We start from the raw sequence: 19,119 nt of genomic DNA, 5'->3' as shown, positions 1-19,119 counted from the left end.
ACTAAGAGTACTCACTCCAGTAATGTTGCCATCCCGGCCACTCATCGACTGAAGCACAGCCTTATCCAATCCCAACTTGAGGCTTGCCTTATCAAACATCTCTCTCTCATAGGAATTACGAGTGATAAGACGGTACACTTTCACAGCTTTACTCTGCCCAATTCGATGACACCGTGCTTGGGCCTGGTATTTTTTTTTTAAAAAAAAAGGAATGAAAAAGTGAGAGAATATAAAATTAACAAGGAAAACCAAAGGATACAATATACAAATTCACAAAATTCTTTCGCATCTTATAAGGCAATCATGAGATCAACTAAAAATTAAAATAAAAAAGGAGTTTCACGATGAAATTATTATTCCATCATAAAGACCAGAGTCTAAGAAAATATCCTAACAGGCCACATACATTTGTTAATGTACTAAAAACTATTTCTGTGTCAAGAACAAAGGGGACAACATCTCTCATTGTTACGGTTAGGTTTCAAAGACTATGTCATCAGGTAAAAATCAGTGTTACACAAAAATGCAGGATAATCACATCAGATCACAAAATGGAGGACATGACTAACTACATCATTACATAACTGTTAAATTACATCACTACGTAATTATCAAACCACCGAGAACCATAGCCCAGCTAAGTTGACATATAAACTTAACTAAGCTTGGGCTGGACTCCTGGTTGTGGTGCTATAGGATAAGCACTGGACTATGAACCATGAGGTTGGCGGTTCAAACCCTGTAGCTGGTCCTTAGAAACACAATACACAGGGTCACTATGAGTAGAAAATGACTCGACAGCACTTTGCAACAATAAGAAGCTCAGGTTATATCCCAGCATTAATTACTGCCAGACATGAATGATTATTTCAGAAAACAGTTGAATAATAGATATTTTACTATTATCATAAATGTGAACTATCAGATAACGAGATAGTGGGTAGTGAGGGAAGGGTGTAGTTACAACAGAAACAGCTTGCAACACCTAAAATATTTCCCCTTATAGAAAAAATTTGCTGGCCCCTGATCTACACTGCCACTCCTCAGTAAATAAATAATTCATAATCTTTGGAAAATCAGTCTTTCTCAGACACTGTGATTCTGTTGAAAAGGTTCTGGCATCTTCAGCTTAGGTAGTCCCTAAGACAGTGATTTCCATTACCTGCAGGTCATTTTGAGGATTCCAATCTGAATCAAAGATGATGCATGTATCAGCAGCTGTGAGATTAATACCTAATCCACCAGCTCGAGTGCATAGCAAGAACACAAAACGGTCTGAGTCAGGCTTGCTGAAGCGGTCAATAGCAGCCTGTCGAAGGTTGCCTCTAACTCGTCCATCAATACGCTCATATAAGTACCTATATGGAAAGCACAGAAGAAAAATTCATGAGGTTAAGAAGAAGAAAAGATAAACAGCACACTAGAATCAGTATCAGTATCTCCATATCCCTAACTTAGCCAAAAATTCTATCAAAGGTTAAAAGTGAGTTTTAAGTTATTCCAGCCTGAGTTACTGTCAACTTTTATTAAACCTAGGCTTTCTAACTCTTTACAGCTTAATGAAAACACAGCTAGTCACAAGGCTACAGATTGACTCTTTTCTCACCTCCTCTGGATTAGATAATCCTCTAGGATATCTAGGCATCGTACCATCTGAGAGAAGATCAAAACCTTATGGCCACCAGCTTTAAGCTTTGGAAGTAACTTGTCAATAAGGACCAATTTGCCAGCTGAACGAACCATGGCCTGTAGGTGGAAGTCATGAGGTATAATATGGCACGCTTCCCGAAATTCTGTTAGGATTTTTTCTTCTGCACCTGTCAAGAGAAAAATTAAAGTTGAACTTGAGACCCAGAGAAACATACTAAGGCTGTAGTTTATTATTTATTACATAAGAAAGCAAAGGGAAAACTAATAATCTAATTTGAGATTTTTAATTTTTAATTAATTCCATTTTTAAACACTAAATTTTAGCACCAAGAAATCCTACCTAAATCATATTTACTTGTGCTCTCTAAAATATGTTCAGTAAGGTAGACTTAAAACTATATTTGAGAAAAATATGAACAAGGACTGGGAAAGAACATGCCAACCATGATCACCTTCCTACTTGCAAAATAGAGTATCAGTGATAACATCTATCCAGAGGACAGAATGGCCCTAGTTCTTATTGATGAAATTCTAAGGAGCATAACCTGCTTAATTTTAGAAATTATGTTGAACTGCATGGGCAGAAAGAACCAGAGTAAGCTATTCCATATTAAGAATTTTTCTAAAAGGACAACCCTACCCTTAAATTAAGGAGCTCTGATAGCATAGTGGTTACGAATCGAGCTGCAAACCACAAAGTCAGCAGTTCAAAACTATCAGTTTTGCGGGAGAAAGATGAGGCTTTCTGCTCCTATAGAGATTTATAGCCTCGGAAACCCTGTACAGGGTCACTGTGAGTCGGAACCGACTTCACGGCACATAACCACCACCACCCTTAAATTAGGTTGGATCCGTTGGTATATCCATTATCCTTGAGAGCATCATTTCAGAAAATAAAGAGATCATTTTAAAATTCAGAAAATTTCTAGGAATTCTCTCACCATTAATGAGATATGGGTGATTGCAGCACTTGCGTAATTCCATCATTGTGTTGAGTAGATTAGGCATATTGGTATGGCCTGCCCCTTTGGAAAGGAAGGAGAAATTCTTCTCCAAAATAGCCCGGTAGTATTTCTTCTGAATGTTGGTCAGTTCCACTTCAATAATAGTTTCCTGTTTGGGGGCCAAGTTTTTCTCAACATCCTCTTTGAGTCTTCTCAACATCATTGGCTTCAGAATGGCCTGTAGCTTTTGAACCTGTATTTAACACAGAGAGAAAAAGGCATGAATAACATGGAGACTAACATTCTCACATTCATTATGTGGAAACACAGAGAAATAAAATTAGAGTTCTTAAGTATCTCAGAAGTATAGATTTTGGACACATCACAGATATTGTGGGTACAAAGTTATAAGGGAGGTTAGAAAGGTTCTTGATGAATATGGCAATAGATGTCTTACTGGAATAAACTCTCACTTTTTTTGTCCTGGGTTAGTATCTCTTTAGATACAGTTTACCTGTTCCTCTGTCTTGAGATCTCCAAAGTCCTTGAGGAATTCTGATTCTGATGGAAACTGTGAAGGTTCCAAGAAATGAAGCAAGCTAAACAGTTCCTCCACAGTATTTTGCAATGGAGTTCCTGTGAGTAGCACTTTATGTTCCTATAAATGAAAAAAGCATTTTAAATGTAAAAAGACTTCTGGGGTTTTCCATCAAGTGATAGAATTTTTAGCTTAGTTTCTTCATCAGTAAAATGATGGGAATAATCCAGATTACTGTTTAAACTTTCACTTGCTCCCTCTTTTAATAAGCATGAAACATTTTCAAGACACCCTCTGGTAACATTTTAAATACTGTTGTTGTGAAATGCCATCAAGTTGGTTCCGACCCATAGCGACCCTGTATAGGGTTTCCGAGGAGTAGCTGGTGAGCTTGAACCACCGACTTTGCAGTTCAAATGGCTTTGCAATCTGGCACATTAAACCACAAGGCCACATCAGGACTTTAAATATTGAAAGTTAGTTAAAGATGGTTACAGGCAAACTGGTGGTGGTTATGTACTGTGGAGACAGTTCCGACTCATAGCGGTCCTGTAAAGGGTTTCCAAGACTGTAAATCTGTATGGGAGCAGAAAGCTTCATCTTTCTCCAGTGGACAGCTGGTAGTTTTGAACTGCTGACCTTGAGTATAGCAGCCTGACCCATAACACTATGCTACCAAAGCTCCTTGTAGGCAAATTATTATTGTTGTTAAGTGCTGTTGAGTTGGTTCTGACCTATAGCAACCCTGTACAGGGTTTCCAAGGAGCATGGAAGTTTGAACTATTAACCTTGTGGTTCAAACCAACCTTATGGTCAAATACTTATTCTACATTGTTTATAGGCAAATTAGGAAATGGAAATTCAGATTATGTTTTTAGTTTCTATTATATATGCCTTTGTATACTCAATTCCCCATAAAAGCAAAATCCCACTGTTATAGAGTCGATTACAACTCATAGTAACTCTACAAAGGGTTACCTAGACTATAAATCTTTACAGGAGCATACAGCCTCTTCTTTCTCCCACAGAGTGGCTGGTGGGTTAAAATTGCCAACCTTGCAGCTAGCAGCCCAATGCCTACAACTTCTAGGGAGTCTAGGGAATGTACCTATGGATTAAATATGGCCATTAATTCTTTGTAGCTCATCCTATCAAAGTTCACCCCTTGATTCTGGGCATGCCTTATGACTGGCTCTGACAAAAAGAATGCAGCAGAAGTGACACTTAGTGAGTTTCAGAGCTCATACTTCAAAAGGCCTTGCAGTTGAATGCCTTTGCGCTCTGATAGAATTGCCCTGAGACTATCAGGGAAAGAAATCCAGTCTGGCCCACTGGAGGACAAAAAAAACCACATGGAAGACAATTCAAGTGCCCCAGCCAACAACCAGCACCAACTGCCTTCTACAAGTTCATTACTGATCCAAGGCAAGACAATCAGGAAAATGGCCAGCACAGCCTAAGCTACTGAATTAGAAAATTAGTAAAAATAATAGCTATTGTTTTAAGTAACTAAGCTTTGGGGTATTTTGTTACGCAGAATTGTTGTTGTTAAGTGCTGTCGTGTCGGTTCCGACCCATAGCAACCCTGTATAGAGTTTCAGAGGAGCAGTTGGTGAGCTTGAACTGCCGACAGTGTAATTCAAACGGCTTTGCAGTCTGGTGTATTAGCCCACAGTGCCACACCTGGACTCCTATGCATCATTAGGTAACCAATATAGTAACTCTACCTTTCTTCCTGGTTGAGAACCACTAAAGTAAAATTTATTTCTAAAATTTATGACTTTTATATACCTTTCAGATTACCATATGCCCTATTCTTGACCCACTAGAAAGAGTGATTGCTTTTAGCATCTTTGTTAAATTACAGTGATTTTTATTCTATATGGAATTAAGGTTATTTGAATTCCTGGTTTTTGCCTTAAGCCAAGACAGAGAACTCACCAGATCCATGTGCTTGAGGCTATCAAGCAGTTTGCAATTACGGTTCTTAAGTCTATGGGCCTCATCAATGATGACACAACGCCATTCAATTTCACGAAGCTCAGGGCAGTCTGACAAAATCATCTCAAAAGTAGTGATCAGGGCATCAAATTTGTATGCGCCTGGAATAAGACGCTCCTAAGCATGAAGAGAGTAAAGTCAGAAAAGGCCTAAAATGTACCTAAATGAATAGCTCTTCTGAATGATCCATTTTCTTTTCTATATTCAGACAGGTACAGGTTAAAAAACAATACAAACAGTATCCTGCTCCCACTGCCTATCTTCCAAATCACTGAATGTAAAATACATTGCATCTTTAACATATTCAGTTTAGGAAAATGAGATTTCACTGAATGAAGTTATACATTTGACCCTGTTGTATACCTAAGCTCATCTGTCTTTGCCCTAAAGCTTTTGTTAGTTAGCTGAGACACACAAAACAAAATAGTTAATAATGTATATGCCAATAGTAATTATCTAAAAACTGACAGAAGCAGCAAATCAATTAACAAAATTGAAAGCCACAAAAGGTGATAAGAAATTGGACCTAGCAGAAAAAAAACTAAAAATTGTTGGTCATGCCAATTTTTGTTTGAAATTTACATGAAAAGGAACTGATGCTGGTGAAGAATGTTTCAACACATTAAGAAAGGAAAGAGAAAAAAGATTTAAGGTCACCACCAAATATGGAGAACTGATCAAGGAATTAAAAATAGCTAAATGAATTTTGTTCTAGAAAATATTTTCTTGACGAAAACTCACCAATAATGCTAAAATTTTAAGTTCTATTTAAAATGTGTGTATTCACACATACCAAAAATCATCATTTCCACAGGATCACAATGTCCACTGGGTGAAAATAGGAAAGTCTACTGTATAGACTCCTGCACAAAAATGCCTTAAATAACTCATAAAATTCCAGGTACTTTGGCCCACTTTCACTGAACTACAACATTCCTAAGACACACAACACAACTCACCCTTGAATCTTTGCAGTACATTTCATATTGCTGAATCATCTGCCGGCTGGCCAAACTACCATGATACACAATAGTGTTCATCTCTGTCCATGTATTGAACTCACGCTCCCAGTTAGTAATTGTGGACAGTGGGGCAATGACCAGGAAGGGGCCATGGATGCCCACATTATATACCTCCTGTAAGAAGGCAATGGACTGAATAGTTTTGCCTAATCCCATCTCATCAGCCAGGATGCAGTTCTGCCTAAAAGTTCATCATAGAGAAACAAAGACACGTTAAAAGATACCATCTTAAAAAGTAAGCAGGAAGATACTGTTTCAAAGATAATTAAAAACAATCCCCATACTGAACCTAACTCTTATGGATGCACTTTTCTCCTTACCTGTTATACCAATTAAAGAGCAGCCAGTTGACCCCTTCCAATTGATATTCCCGTAACTGGTTTCTGTTCTTGTACTCATGCGAAAGCTCCAACTTCTTCCAGGCATTTGCCTGTGGCCGATTCTAAAAAATAAGTAAGTGGGATCAGGCAAGACTTATGCTAGTCAGTTTTGACTCACAGTGACACTGTATACAGAGTTTCCTAAGAGCAGCTGGTGGGGCTGACCCACCAACCTTGTGGTTAGCCGTTTAGTGCTTATCCTACAGCTCTAAAACCAGAACTCCAAGATAGTTCTAGGTTATGTTGTTGTTGCCTTCTAGTGGTTTCCAATTCACAGAGCAGAGACCCTATATAAGGTTTCCAAGGAGCAGCTAATGGGTTTGAACTGCTGACCTTGCAGTTAGGAGTCCCATGTTTATCCTACAGCGCCACGTGGAAAAGAGCAGCAAAGTTTCCTACAAAGAATATGTGACACACAAAAAACATGGTGCCACAGAACAAGTAAGGTCAAACTTATAACCTTATATATCAACACAAATTTTAAAAACTCAATGAGGCAATTACAGTTTTAAGAGATCACAGAGTATCACAACCGACAAGAGGAAATGAGGGAAAAACAGCTATGAAGCTGCAAGCTAAGCCCTACAATGGTCAATAGACTCCTGTAAACCCAGGTGGAGACCTGGTTGGCCAGCAGTGTGACAAGACCTGGGGACTGTTGGGCCCAGAGTCAGTGATATAGCCATGGAGGACTGGAGTGGAGGGTGAAGTATCCAGTGGATAAGAAGAGAGAGCATGTCCACAAGAGCCCCCACACTTGCAGATAATACACATCTGACATAGCCTCAATGTCTGGGTGATCAGAGCTCAATTAGAAGAAGAAAGAAGAGGAAAAAAAGAGTAATTTGATACAATTTGATGAACTTTACCTACATCTACAGATGCAGTAGCTCAAAAGAGGGAACAAATCTTTGCAGCAGGGTTTATTTCCACCCCCTCCATACACAGAGTAGACAGGGATGGACAACTTGGACACTGGATCTGTTCCCATGATCTAATACTCCACCTACTTTAGACACTCACTGCAGAATCATATCAAACATTTTCTAAATACCAGTAACTATAACTTCCACAAATAGTTTTATACCAATTACAAATCAGCACTACTTATATATGCCCAGCTCACTCCCACTAATACCCTAACTTTACCAATTCTCCAACCCAGCACGCCCTACTCCACTGGGTCTACTATTTTTCAACTTTCCCTTAGCCCCTAATTATCAGGAGGGACCAGTCCCTGGAGAACGACATCATGCTCGGTAAAGTGGAGGTTTAGCAAAAAAGACCCTCAAGGAGATGTACTGACGCAGTAGTAGCAGCACTGGACTCAAGCGTAACAATTGTGAGGATGGCACAGGACTAGGCAGTGTTCCACTCAGTTGCGCATAAGGTTGCTATGAGTCGGAACTAACTCAATGGCACCTAACAACCACCTATGTCTTCACCTGTCTCCTAGTACAACTTACTTCAGTAGTCAGTCACCAAACTGATCCTTGCCTATATCCTCAAGGCCATCTTAATCATCTGGCAAATCTAAGACTCTCATTAAGCCCAATACCGTGCCTCCTTCCTCTGGATCTGTATTGTCATCCTGCTCAAAACTCACATTTCACCTAGAGTAAAAGCCTAAATTCTTATAATTGTCCACAAGGCCCTACCCAATCTTTGTACTCTGGGAATCCTAGTCTTCTCACCACTTTTCTGACACACAAGTATGCCCTGCCTGAGGGTCCCCATTCTTGCTGTTCCCTTCAAAATACTCTTTCCCCAGATACTGTATGATTTGCTCCCTTTTACATCTTTTAAACATTTGCTCAACTACCATCACCTTAGTAAGACATAACCTAACTCCTATGTGCTCTATTCATAAATTTAATCTCCTTTCCAGCATACTGGATCTCTTATCAGTATATTTTTGTTGCTGTTATTGCTTTATATAATATTTAATATCTCCTTCTTACATACTATATAATGTACTTGCTTATTTTATGTCTGTATCCTCTCACTAAAGGTTGGCTCCATTAAGACACATATTTTTTTTTAATTTTCATCACAAATTTATCCTTAGCATCCAGGTACTTACCACAGGTGTTTAACAAATAGTTGTAGAATTAATAAATGAACATAAATGGACAAGCAATACCTTGGTATACTATAAGACATGACCCAAATGCATAGTTTTATGTGAATTAGACTGCCCTGAGCTCAAGTAAGGGAGTATGGTGGCTTGGTAGAATACGCAATGGACTACGAACCACAAGATTGGTGGTTGGAGCCCATCAACTGCTCCATGAAAGAAAGATGAGGCTTTCTGCTCCTGCAAACACTCACAGCCTTGGCTACTCTATATAGGGTCACTATGAGTCAGAATCGTCTCCATGAAAGCTTAACAACAATAGGCTCAAGTACTAGTGTTCTCACTTAACCAATTATATTAATGTGAAGAAATGATCTGTCTCCTCCCAGCCTCAACTTTTTCAGGGTTGTTGGGAACATCAAATACCCATGTACAAAATGTATACAAATTGCCTAGTACAAGTCAAAAAATATTCAATAAAAGATAGTTTAAAAATACTAATTTATATATCTCCCATAAAGATGTCATTTTTTAAAATATGTTGTATTAAACCACATCAAATATATTTATGAATTCATTATGATGCTTATAAGAAAAAACCCACTGGTTACTTTTAAAGAATGCTAGGGAACTACTTTGCAATGTCATTTGATTTCTTGACTGCTGCTTTCATGAGGGTTGATTGTGGATTGAAGCAAAATGAAGTCTTTGACAATGTCAGTATTTTCTCCATTTATCAGAATGTTATTTACTAGTTCAGTTATGAGGATTTTTATTTTCTTTACACTGAGGTGCAACCCATACTGAAGGGTGTGGTCTTTGATCTTCATCTGTAAGTATTCTAAGTCCTCTTCACTTTCGGTAAGCAAGGTTGTACGATCTGCATATCACAGGTTGTTTCCTCCAACCCTGATGCCACATTCTTTTTCACATAATTCAGCTTTTGGGTTATTTGCTTAGCATACTGACTTAATAAGTACGGTGAAAGAATACAACCCTGGCACACAGTCTTTCCAGATTTTAAACCATTTGGTATCAACCTGTTCTGTTTGAATGCCTCTTGGTTTTTAACGTACAGGTTCCTCAGGAGCACAATTAATTGTTCTGGAATACCCATTCTTTGCAATGCTATCCACACCTTGTTGTAATCTACAAAGTCAAAAGTTTCTGCATAGTCAATAAAACACAAGTTAACATTTTTCTGGTATTTTCTTCTTTCAGCCAAGATCTATCTGATATCGGCAATGATATCCCTCGTTCCACATCATCTTCTGACTCTATGTCCATGTATGACCACAACCATGTTTTAATTCTCTTGAGCAAAATTTTCTTGCATATGATATTAATGACATTGTTCAATGATTTCTGCATACTTTTGGGACACCGCTCTTTGGAATGGGCACAAATATGATCTCTTTCAATTGTTTGGACAGGTAGCTAATTTCCAAATTTCTTGTCATAGATGATTGGTCTCCCCTAGTGCTTCATCTGTTTGTTGAAAATTTTTAGGTTGGACTACATAAGTTCCTAGAGCATTGTTTTTCACCAATGCCCTCAGTACAGCTTGAGCTTCTTTCTTTAGTGCCATAGGTTCTTAATCATGTCAACCTCTTGAAATGGTTGAATATTCATCATTTCTTTTTGATACAATAACTGTGTATTCCTTCTGCCTTTTTTTTGACACTTTCTGCGTCCTTCAATATTTTGCCCATCGAATCCTTCAATTTTAAAGCAGATTCTAGCTAATAAATAGAGTCCTGTGTGTGGCCCTGTAAAATAAGCACTTAACCGCTAACCACAAGATTGGAGGTTCAAACCCAGCATCTACTCCTTGGAACACTCTATACAAAGTCACTATGAGTTGGAACCATATAGACAGCATTTAACAACACTATCATTACTTAGATCCACTCTGTAAGGACTTTATAGCAGTGATATTCTAATTTTATTATTTCATTTATTAGCTTTGTTATTGTTAAATGCCTTTGAATTGATTCTGACTCATAGCGACCCTGTATGTAATTTCTAAGGAGTGGCTCAAGGGGGGGTTTGAATCATCAACCTGCGGTTAGCAGTCCAGTGAGAATCCTATAGTGCCACATCAGGATTCCAACTAATGATCAAAAATGTTGAAAAACACTACAAAAGACAACGTGATGGAGAAAGGGCAAGCAGACCAGCCTGAAGCAGCTAAAAGAACAGAATATACTTCTTAAAAGAAAGACCTACAGGAAAAATACAAAACAATAGCAGCAGAATGACTGACTACTACAAGAACAAGCAAGTTGTCCACCCAGGAGATATCAAGGCACATGGTTGGGTTCCCTCAGGGCAAATCCCCCCTTTCAAGACTGAGACTCAATGGGAATACACGAGCGGACAAGTGCTCTGACTAGTGACCACGTTGGTCACCAATAAGGGGAAGTGAGGGAAAAACAGCAATAAAGTTGCGAGCTAAGTCCAACCACATTCAATACATTCCTGTGAACCCGGGTGGAGACCTGGTTGTCCAGCAGTTTGGCAAGACGTGGGGACTCCTGGGCCCAGAGTCAAGTGACATAGCCACAGGTGACTAAAGTATAGAATGAAGCATCCAGCTGATAAAAAGAGAGGGTATATGCACAAGAACACCCACATTTGCAGATAATACCCATGTGACCTGGCTTAAATGGCTGAATGATCAGAACTCAGCTAGAAGAAGACAAGAGAAAAAAAAGAGTAATCTGATACAATTTGATGAACTTGACCTACACCTATGGATGCAGTAGCTCAAAAGAGGGAACAAATCTTTACAGCAAGCATCATTCCTATCCCCTCCATACACAGAGTAGACAGGAATGGGCAACTTGGACAATGGCTACCCAAAATGGGGGAGGGGGACTACAAAGGCAAGAGGGAACCTAGGCAGTGAGGACTACAACTAGTTTACTGGAATTGTGGCGAAGATTGGGGGTCCTATCACACCGCAATCATGTCTATTATGTCCTATAATGGAGGGGCCATCATGGCCATGAAAGGGAAGAATTGTGTGGCCATCACTGCCGACAGGCGCTTTGGAATCCAGGCCCAGATGGTGACCACAGACTTCCAGAAGATCTTTCCTATGGGAGACCGTCTATACATTGGCCTGGCGGGGCTCGCCACTGACGTCCACACTGTTGCCCAGTGCCTCAAATTCCGGCTGAACCTGTATGAACTGAAGGAAGGTCGGCAGATCAAGCCTTACACTCTCATGAGCATGGTGGCCAACCTCTACTACACTGAGCCTGTCATTGCTGGATTGGACCCGAAGACCTTTAAGCCATTCATTTGCTCTCTGGACCTCATTGGCTGCCCCATGGTGACTGATGACTTTGTGGTCATTGGCACATGCGCTGAACAAATGTATGGGATGCCCGAGTCCCTCTGGGAGCCCAACATGGATCCAGAACACTTATTTGAAACCATCTCCCAAGCCATGCTGAATGCTGTGGATTGGGACACAGTGTCCGGGATGGGAGTCGTCGTCCACATCATTGAGAAGGACAAAATCATCACCCGGACACTGAAGGCCCAAATGGACTAACCTCTTCCTCCTGCACACCCAAGCCCATTCTTTTTTAAATAAAATAGTTTTTCTTTCAAAAAAAAAAAGAGGGAGCGTAGATCCAGAGGGCACGGAGGAAGGTAGAATCTCCACTGAGTGGTATCCAATCTGTCTGGGCAGGGATGATGAAAGGAGATGAGGACAGCACTCATGTGACACAACAGTGAATAACTGCTATCAGGGCTGACTGTGAGGGTTGGAAATGTAAAGGTAGATGTTTTGTAGCAAAAGGAGGGGAGTGGTTGACTTTGCAGGCCAGGAATGGAGGTCCATGGGACCATCAAGGGAGAAAAGCGGAGTGCAGGACTCTACCCAGAGAAACAATGATGCCAGAGATGGAGGCAGAGACAATGACGTGGAGAGATGGAGCAGCTGGGGACTTTAGACACAGAGAGGGAGAGGGGCTGTGTGCTGATGACTAGGGGGACAGGCTTGTAGTGTATATACCCTTTGGTTGGTTGATGATGCATGGAGGGGGTTGTAACCATAGCAATGTAACAATATATGATAGGATAAATGTAAAGCTAATGTTCTCCCATGTAAACTATCACATAATTCACAATAAAACAGTTTAAAAAAAAAAGACAACCTGATGGAAGAAAACAGTACCACATTTAAAGCAGATTTACCATCTCTCATCCCATATTGGAACAAGCCTGTAGAAATTTGCTATCTAATAAAACTGTCTACAATGATGGAAATGTATACCAGCCACTAGCTACATGTGGCTACTGAACATGTAAAATGTTAACTAGTGTCATTGTTGGCTGTTGGTGAGTGCCATCAGGTTGGTCCTGATCCATAGCGGTCTAGTCGTAGAGTGTTTCTGAGGAACCTCTGGTGGGTTTAAACTACCCATATTGTGGTTAGCGGTCCAGTACTAATGTAACTAGGGAATGATTAATTTTAATTTAACAATTCACAACTGCAAGATTGGCAGTTCAAGTTCACCAGCCGCTCCTAGGAAACCCTATACATGGTCACTATGAGTGGAAAGCAACTTGACGGCACTTAACAATATGTGTCTAGCAGCTACTGTATTGAATAGAACAGGGCTAAAAAGTTTATCAGAAAGCACTACACTAGATCTAACTGCAAATATGAACATAGAAAATGGAAAACAAGTAAAAAGGTACTGTGTGCCTTTTATAATCAGTAAATCGAGACTCCAGAAAATCCCATGGAATAAATCACCTATTTTTTCCAAGAGAAAGCTACAAAGGAGGAAGAGAGAATGAAGGACAGGGGGACCAGAGGAGGTCTATAATTAAGAATGATTTTAGACACATTAACCAATAAGCAAGCAATATATGGGTCTTGTTTAAATTCCAATTCAAATAATGTCCTGAAAATTAGGGAAATGCAGACAGTGACTGGATATTTGATTACATTAAGAAATTTTCAATATTCTTTCAGGTGTCATAATGGTATTATTTATCTTTTTCAGGTAAAACAGGGGCATTATTATACTATGTTTTCAATGTCTCTGACATTTAAAAGCTAAAAAAACCAAAAACAAAATATCTTCTACAGAGGAAATAAAGGATTATGTTTATATGGATTTATGTAAACTAAATAGAAATGTACTTACCACCCTTTTGAGTTCTGGGTGCCTTGATTGGATCCGTTTAAATTCTCGAATCTTGCCCTCATCAACATCCTCTTTCAGCTCCCATGTACTATCCTCATAGGGCAAAGAGCACCATTTCACAAGGTAGTAAATTACAGGCTAGGAGAAAAGAATTCAAAGCATTAATAAACTGATTTCTCTTTCCTCTGCTGTGATTTTTAAAAAGTTCAAGAGTGACCACCTAAGAACTATTGGCCTCTCCATACACAGAAGAAAAAAGAGTGATGAAAATAGAAGATGCCTAAAATCAACTAGTTCAACTGACCAAATGAGCATGTGAATATCAGTCACCATGAGTCTTAGACCAGAAAAACTAGATGATGCCCAGCTACTACTATCAACTGTCCTGAAAGGATTCACATTAGAAGGTCTCAGAAAAAATGGGAGAAGATGTAGAACAAAATCAAAAATTATTAAAAAAAAAAAAGAGAGAGAGAGACTACGCTTACTGGTCACAAAGAAACTGGAGAACACTAGACTATGGCCCTTGACCACCCTTCAGGTCTGGAAAGGAACTCACTCTTGTGGCCCGATTTTCAGTCAAGCAGCAGATAGGTATATAGGGGGGGAAACAACACTAGTAAGGTATGTTCACCACTGAATGGTCAACATTCAGGATCAAAAGGGCAACATTTACCTAAGGACAAAGTTGCGATGGGATGGAAAGGTAGGTGGAATGGAAACAGAAACCACAGGGAGGAAGCAGGATAAGTGCTGTTGCATGGAAGGGATTGTTATCATCAAGATGAAACAAAGTGTATGATTTGTTAAATACTAAACTTCCACTCAAATCAAAATAAAAAGATAAAAGGGGAAAAAAAAGAGAAGAATTCAACAACAGACTCAGAACACAACTGTTAAAAGCTCCAAAACTGCTGAAAAAGTCAGGCTGAATACACACACCATAGTCTCACCTGCTGAGCATCACTGATTTGTGGCTTTGATCATTCTCCCACCAATTTACTAAAAGAAACTACTAAAAGAGAAGTTTTTCCCTAGGAGTTTCTGGGACACTGAGCATTAAAACATGACAATCAAACAAAAACACCACCACCACAAGATTCTATTCCTATGTTTTGTGTTGTGTTGAATTTGGTTTCACTTGTATAGCAGTTTCAATTGCAGTCAAGAGAGTGGTAAAGAGATTTCTGTGTGAACCCCACATAACTAGGTGGTCAGTATTGCTGAAGAGAGGTAACAAAAAGTAGAAAGGGTAAATGCTGAATCTCTAGTGGCCAGAATGCAGTCTTCTACTGCAAGGGACCAACAATGGCAAAACAGCTCCCAAGTCTCACTATACAAGAATATCTTTGCATTTCCATTTTTGGGTCATATAAGGCATGATTACATAATTAATGAAGAACTCTAATGATTAATTCAGAGAATACCACTTAAAATAATAGCTGGTTGTTGTTGTTAAGTGCCATGGAGTCGATTCCGACTCACAGCAAGCCTGTACGGGGTTTCCGAGGTTCAGTTGGTGAGTTTGAACTGCCAACTTTGCAGTTCAGTGCTTACTGTACAGCGCCATACCAGGACTCCAAACTAGCTGGTAAGAAGTTAGAAAAAAGAAATGTCTCAAGAAAGTCACAAATCAAGGTTTCCCTAGAACTAATCCAGTTACTGTTTCACCCATTTCTGTACGGGGCTTCAAAAAGTTAATGGAAAATTTCTATTACCTTTTAATTCCACTTTCCATGAACTTTTGAAGTCTCTTAGTATTGTAGTGGAGTCCTAGTGTGGTGCTGCAGGATAAGCACTAGACTGCTAACTTCAAGGTTGGCAGTTCAAATTCACCAGCTACTCCTAGGAAACCCTATACTGGGTCACTATGCGACAGAACCAATTTGATGGCACTTAACAATAACAATGTACTAGAGAACCTTAAGGTCAGCGGTTTGAAACTACCAGCTGCTCCGCGGGAGAAAGATGAGGCTTTCTACTCCCGTAAAGATTTACACCCTCGGAAACCCTGTACAGGGTCGCTATGGGTCAGAACCGACTCGACAGCACTTAACAACACAACAACTGAGTGCCTCAAGTCTCTATGAAAAGCCATTTGTTCAGGTCACCATTCCAGCATCAAAACTTTATTTCTAAGGACCTTCTTGTAGTGGTTAAGTGCTGTCGAGTGGTTTCCAACTCATAGCAATCCTGTATAGGGTTTTCTGAGGAGTGGCCAATGTGTGTGAACCGCTGACTTGGTTGCTAGCAGTCTACTGCTTATTCTACTGCTTATACATTGCCACGCTAGGAATCTCCAAGGATTTTAACACTTATTTATTTCCACTATTGTTGTTGTTGTTGTTAAGTGCTGTCGAGTCAGTTCAGTTCTGACACACAGCAACTCTGTACAGGGTTTCCAAGGAGCAGCTGGTGAACTTGAACCACTAATCTTGTGGTTCAAAGTGACTTTGCAGTCCTGTGAATTATCCTACAGCACCACACCAGGACTCCATCCAATATTAGGAGCATAAATTAAGAGTATCAGGGTACCAAAATCTTATCTGTCATGTCGGTTGCAGAACATATAACCAACAGGACTAAACAAAAGTCAACGGATTTTGTAAGGAAAAATATGGTGGTAAAGAATAAGACTTTCAAAGCTGGGAAGGCATATATGTTGTCTGAGACATGCTTGCTAGAACTTGAAGATATATAGATAATAGGCATTGGTATTCTAAGAGGAACCGCTGGTGGTATCATGGTTTAAGTGTTTAGTTGCTAACCACGAGGCCAGCAATTCAAACCCATCAGCTACTCTGAGAGAGAATATGAATCTGTGGGAGTGAGGTCTCAAGATTGATTAAAAGTACAAACTCAAATACAGTAAAGATGCTTCAACGACAACTGTTATCAGCAAGTTATTTTAGCATATATAAAACCAGCACTCAGAGAAAGCTTTAATGAAGTGATTCCCAAATCAAACTACGCATGAGAACCCCCTGGAAACCAACTTAAACATATTGCTACTGTAAAGACTTACAGTCTTAGAAACCCAATGGGGCAGTTCGACCCTATTCTTTCAATAAAGGCCCTGTAAGTTGGAATCAACATGACAACAGTGAATTTGGTTTGGTTGGATATCTAAGGTTCTATCTAAGTAGGCCTGAAGGTTTATAAAATAAAACTTTGTAATTTTATAGAGGTAAGAATTTGCCTATAGGTCCTGCGAGAATAAAGTGTGGGAACAAGGCACTAAGCTCTCATCACCAACATTGACATCTTTGACAAGGTTCTGTAGTTCTCTACTGGTCCACTGTATAAGAAGTGACAGAAACTTTTTATGTGCAATGTGGCCCTACAAAAGTAAATCTAGTGAAAAGTTCTAAGGATAGTGGCTTGTAAACTAAAAACAAGTTTGAAGTTAAAAAGAGAGAATGTTAAATTCACTGATGGCATAGACCTGAGATGCCATTCAATTTAGAACATTTAAAAAAGTGAACTATAAAATTTTATCAGCAAATGATTTGGCATATATAAAATCTGCACCCTAGAGAATGCTTTATGCAGTAATTACCAAATCAAACTGCATGAGAACCCCTGGGAGACCAAGATAAAAATACAGATCTTTGGATCTCACATTTCATGGTGGTGGTTATTAAGTGTCATTTTGTTGGTTCCAACTCATAGCGAGCCTGTAATAAGGTTTCCAAGGAATGTCTGGTGGGTTTGAACCACTGACCTTGTGATTAGCAGTCCAGTGTAATAAATTTGAATCTGTGGGAGTGAGGCCTCAAAATCTATCAAAATCTATTCAAATGCAGCAATCTGCTTCAATGACAACTGAAAAGATATTTAACTGATGAGTTCATGAAATACCCAATTCTCAACATAAAGTGGAAAATGCTAGTACCTGTCCAAGTGATTTACTTATATACATAGAGATTTATGAAGATTTTCTTCTCTCTGTCCACCCTCAAGTGAATTCTCTAGTATTTCTCACAATTGGAAAAATGAGCCCAAGGTTAGCTGAGCTTTAAGTACTTATAAACAGAGCTCTGCAATGTTTGTCTTTATAGGAGGCTTTCCTTTTAGCCATTCTTCCCATTACCTTCCCTTCCCAATGTCAATCTATGGATCCCTCAGAAAAATTAAAAACAAAAAAACAGCTTGTCAGTCCCAGAGATTTTTCAACTGTATCTGAAAAATAAAGTACAGGCAGGCCAACAATAAACATCTATAAAGAATCCTTCATAGTCTTCATGCCCCAACTCACCTCCCCATTGTCTTTATCAATACTATGAGATTCATCCAATATCCTATCCACTTCTACATAATCTGGATTGAAGGGTTCTTCATCCTAAATGCATTAGAAAACCAAACAATAAAACCAGAGATTACTGTCCAGTATATTCAACTTACATCCCATCATTAGTTGACAACTTAACTTCATAATTATAAAAACGGAAGTTACCACATGGAAGAAGTTACCCATTTTCAAATCAAATCCTATGAACTTACCCATCATCTTACCTGTTACCAAAGAGAAAATCTCTCTTCTAACAGCATTTTCTGGATTTCATGCCTTATTACCTTCTGAAGAATCCTTTTCTAATAAATAATTCCCACAAACATACAACTATCTTCTCCTATTTCATATCTTCAAAAATATCTCTACTTTTACTCGACATCCCTTTGAAACTTTCTCTGTTCTACATCATATTCAAATTTCCCCAAAAGTTTTAGCACACATTATTTCTATTTCAAAACCTCCTTTTCTCTAGTCCAGTCATTCTAATTTGATTTTTATTATCAATCTGTCCATTTACCTTACACAACTAAAACTACTATTCTCAGTATCATTAATAATCTGAAACTTGCTGAATATAGTGGACACATTTCTATATTCATCTTTCCCTCCTTAAAGTATCTCTTGCCTTGGCTTTTTGAGATATTTTCTTAGTCCTCCTGCCCTCCTCTTATGATTTTTTTTGGGGGGGTTTTGGTTACTTCTTTTCAATCAAATATCCATCTGGCTTACTATACATTCACTAAGGAATTTAAAACTTAACATGGTCTATATTAAATTCCTGACTTCTCTCAAATCAGCTGCTTCCCAAAAAATCTTCCGTATTTCAATAAATGACCCCAACTCTATACATCTGCTCAGACCATAACCCTTCTATCCAAGCCCTTCAATCTTACTTCAAATGATTAATTACAAATCTGTCCATTCTAGCCACTAAAACCAGCCTAGTCCAAGTCACAATAATCTCTCATCTAGAAAGTTCCAACTGTCTCCTTACTGATCATCCTACTGCTATCCTAAAGAAGATTACTCTTCTTTA

At 39.0% G+C, this 19,119-nt stretch overlaps 1 protein-coding gene and 1 pseudogene across 1 annotated transcript in view; one reads left to right on the top strand and one right to left on the bottom strand.

The window, feature by feature from the left end:
• Positions 1 to 19,119, bottom strand: part of CHD8 (chromodomain helicase DNA binding protein 8) — a 54,463-nt gene that overhangs the window by 12,754 nt on the left and 22,590 nt on the right. The window contains exons 9-18 of the mRNA XM_006835469.1: positions 18,048 to 18,131; positions 13,790 to 13,927; positions 6,476 to 6,597; positions 6,093 to 6,336; positions 5,074 to 5,250; positions 3,109 to 3,252; positions 2,592 to 2,847; positions 1,607 to 1,817; positions 1,163 to 1,358; positions 16 to 183 (exon numbers count right to left, since the gene is read on the bottom strand). Coding sequence (XP_006835532.1) covers positions 16 to 183; positions 1,163 to 1,358; positions 1,607 to 1,817; positions 2,592 to 2,847; positions 3,109 to 3,252; positions 5,074 to 5,250; positions 6,093 to 6,336; positions 6,476 to 6,597; positions 13,790 to 13,927; positions 18,048 to 18,131 — 1,740 coding nt within the window. The remainder of the gene's footprint in view (positions 1 to 15; positions 184 to 1,162; positions 1,359 to 1,606; positions 1,818 to 2,591; positions 2,848 to 3,108; positions 3,253 to 5,073; positions 5,251 to 6,092; positions 6,337 to 6,475; positions 6,598 to 13,789; positions 13,928 to 18,047; positions 18,132 to 19,119) is intronic.
• LOC102830787 lies at positions 11,584 to 12,177 on the top strand (annotated as a pseudogene).

This window comes from Chrysochloris asiatica, unplaced genomic scaffold (genome assembly GCF_000296735.1).
Source record: "Chrysochloris asiatica unplaced genomic scaffold, ChrAsi1.0 scaffold00017, whole genome shotgun sequence".
NCBI classification, from domain to species: Eukaryota; Metazoa; Chordata; class Mammalia; order Afrosoricida; family Chrysochloridae; genus Chrysochloris; species Chrysochloris asiatica.
This window is presented reverse-complemented; position numbering and strand designations above follow the sequence as displayed.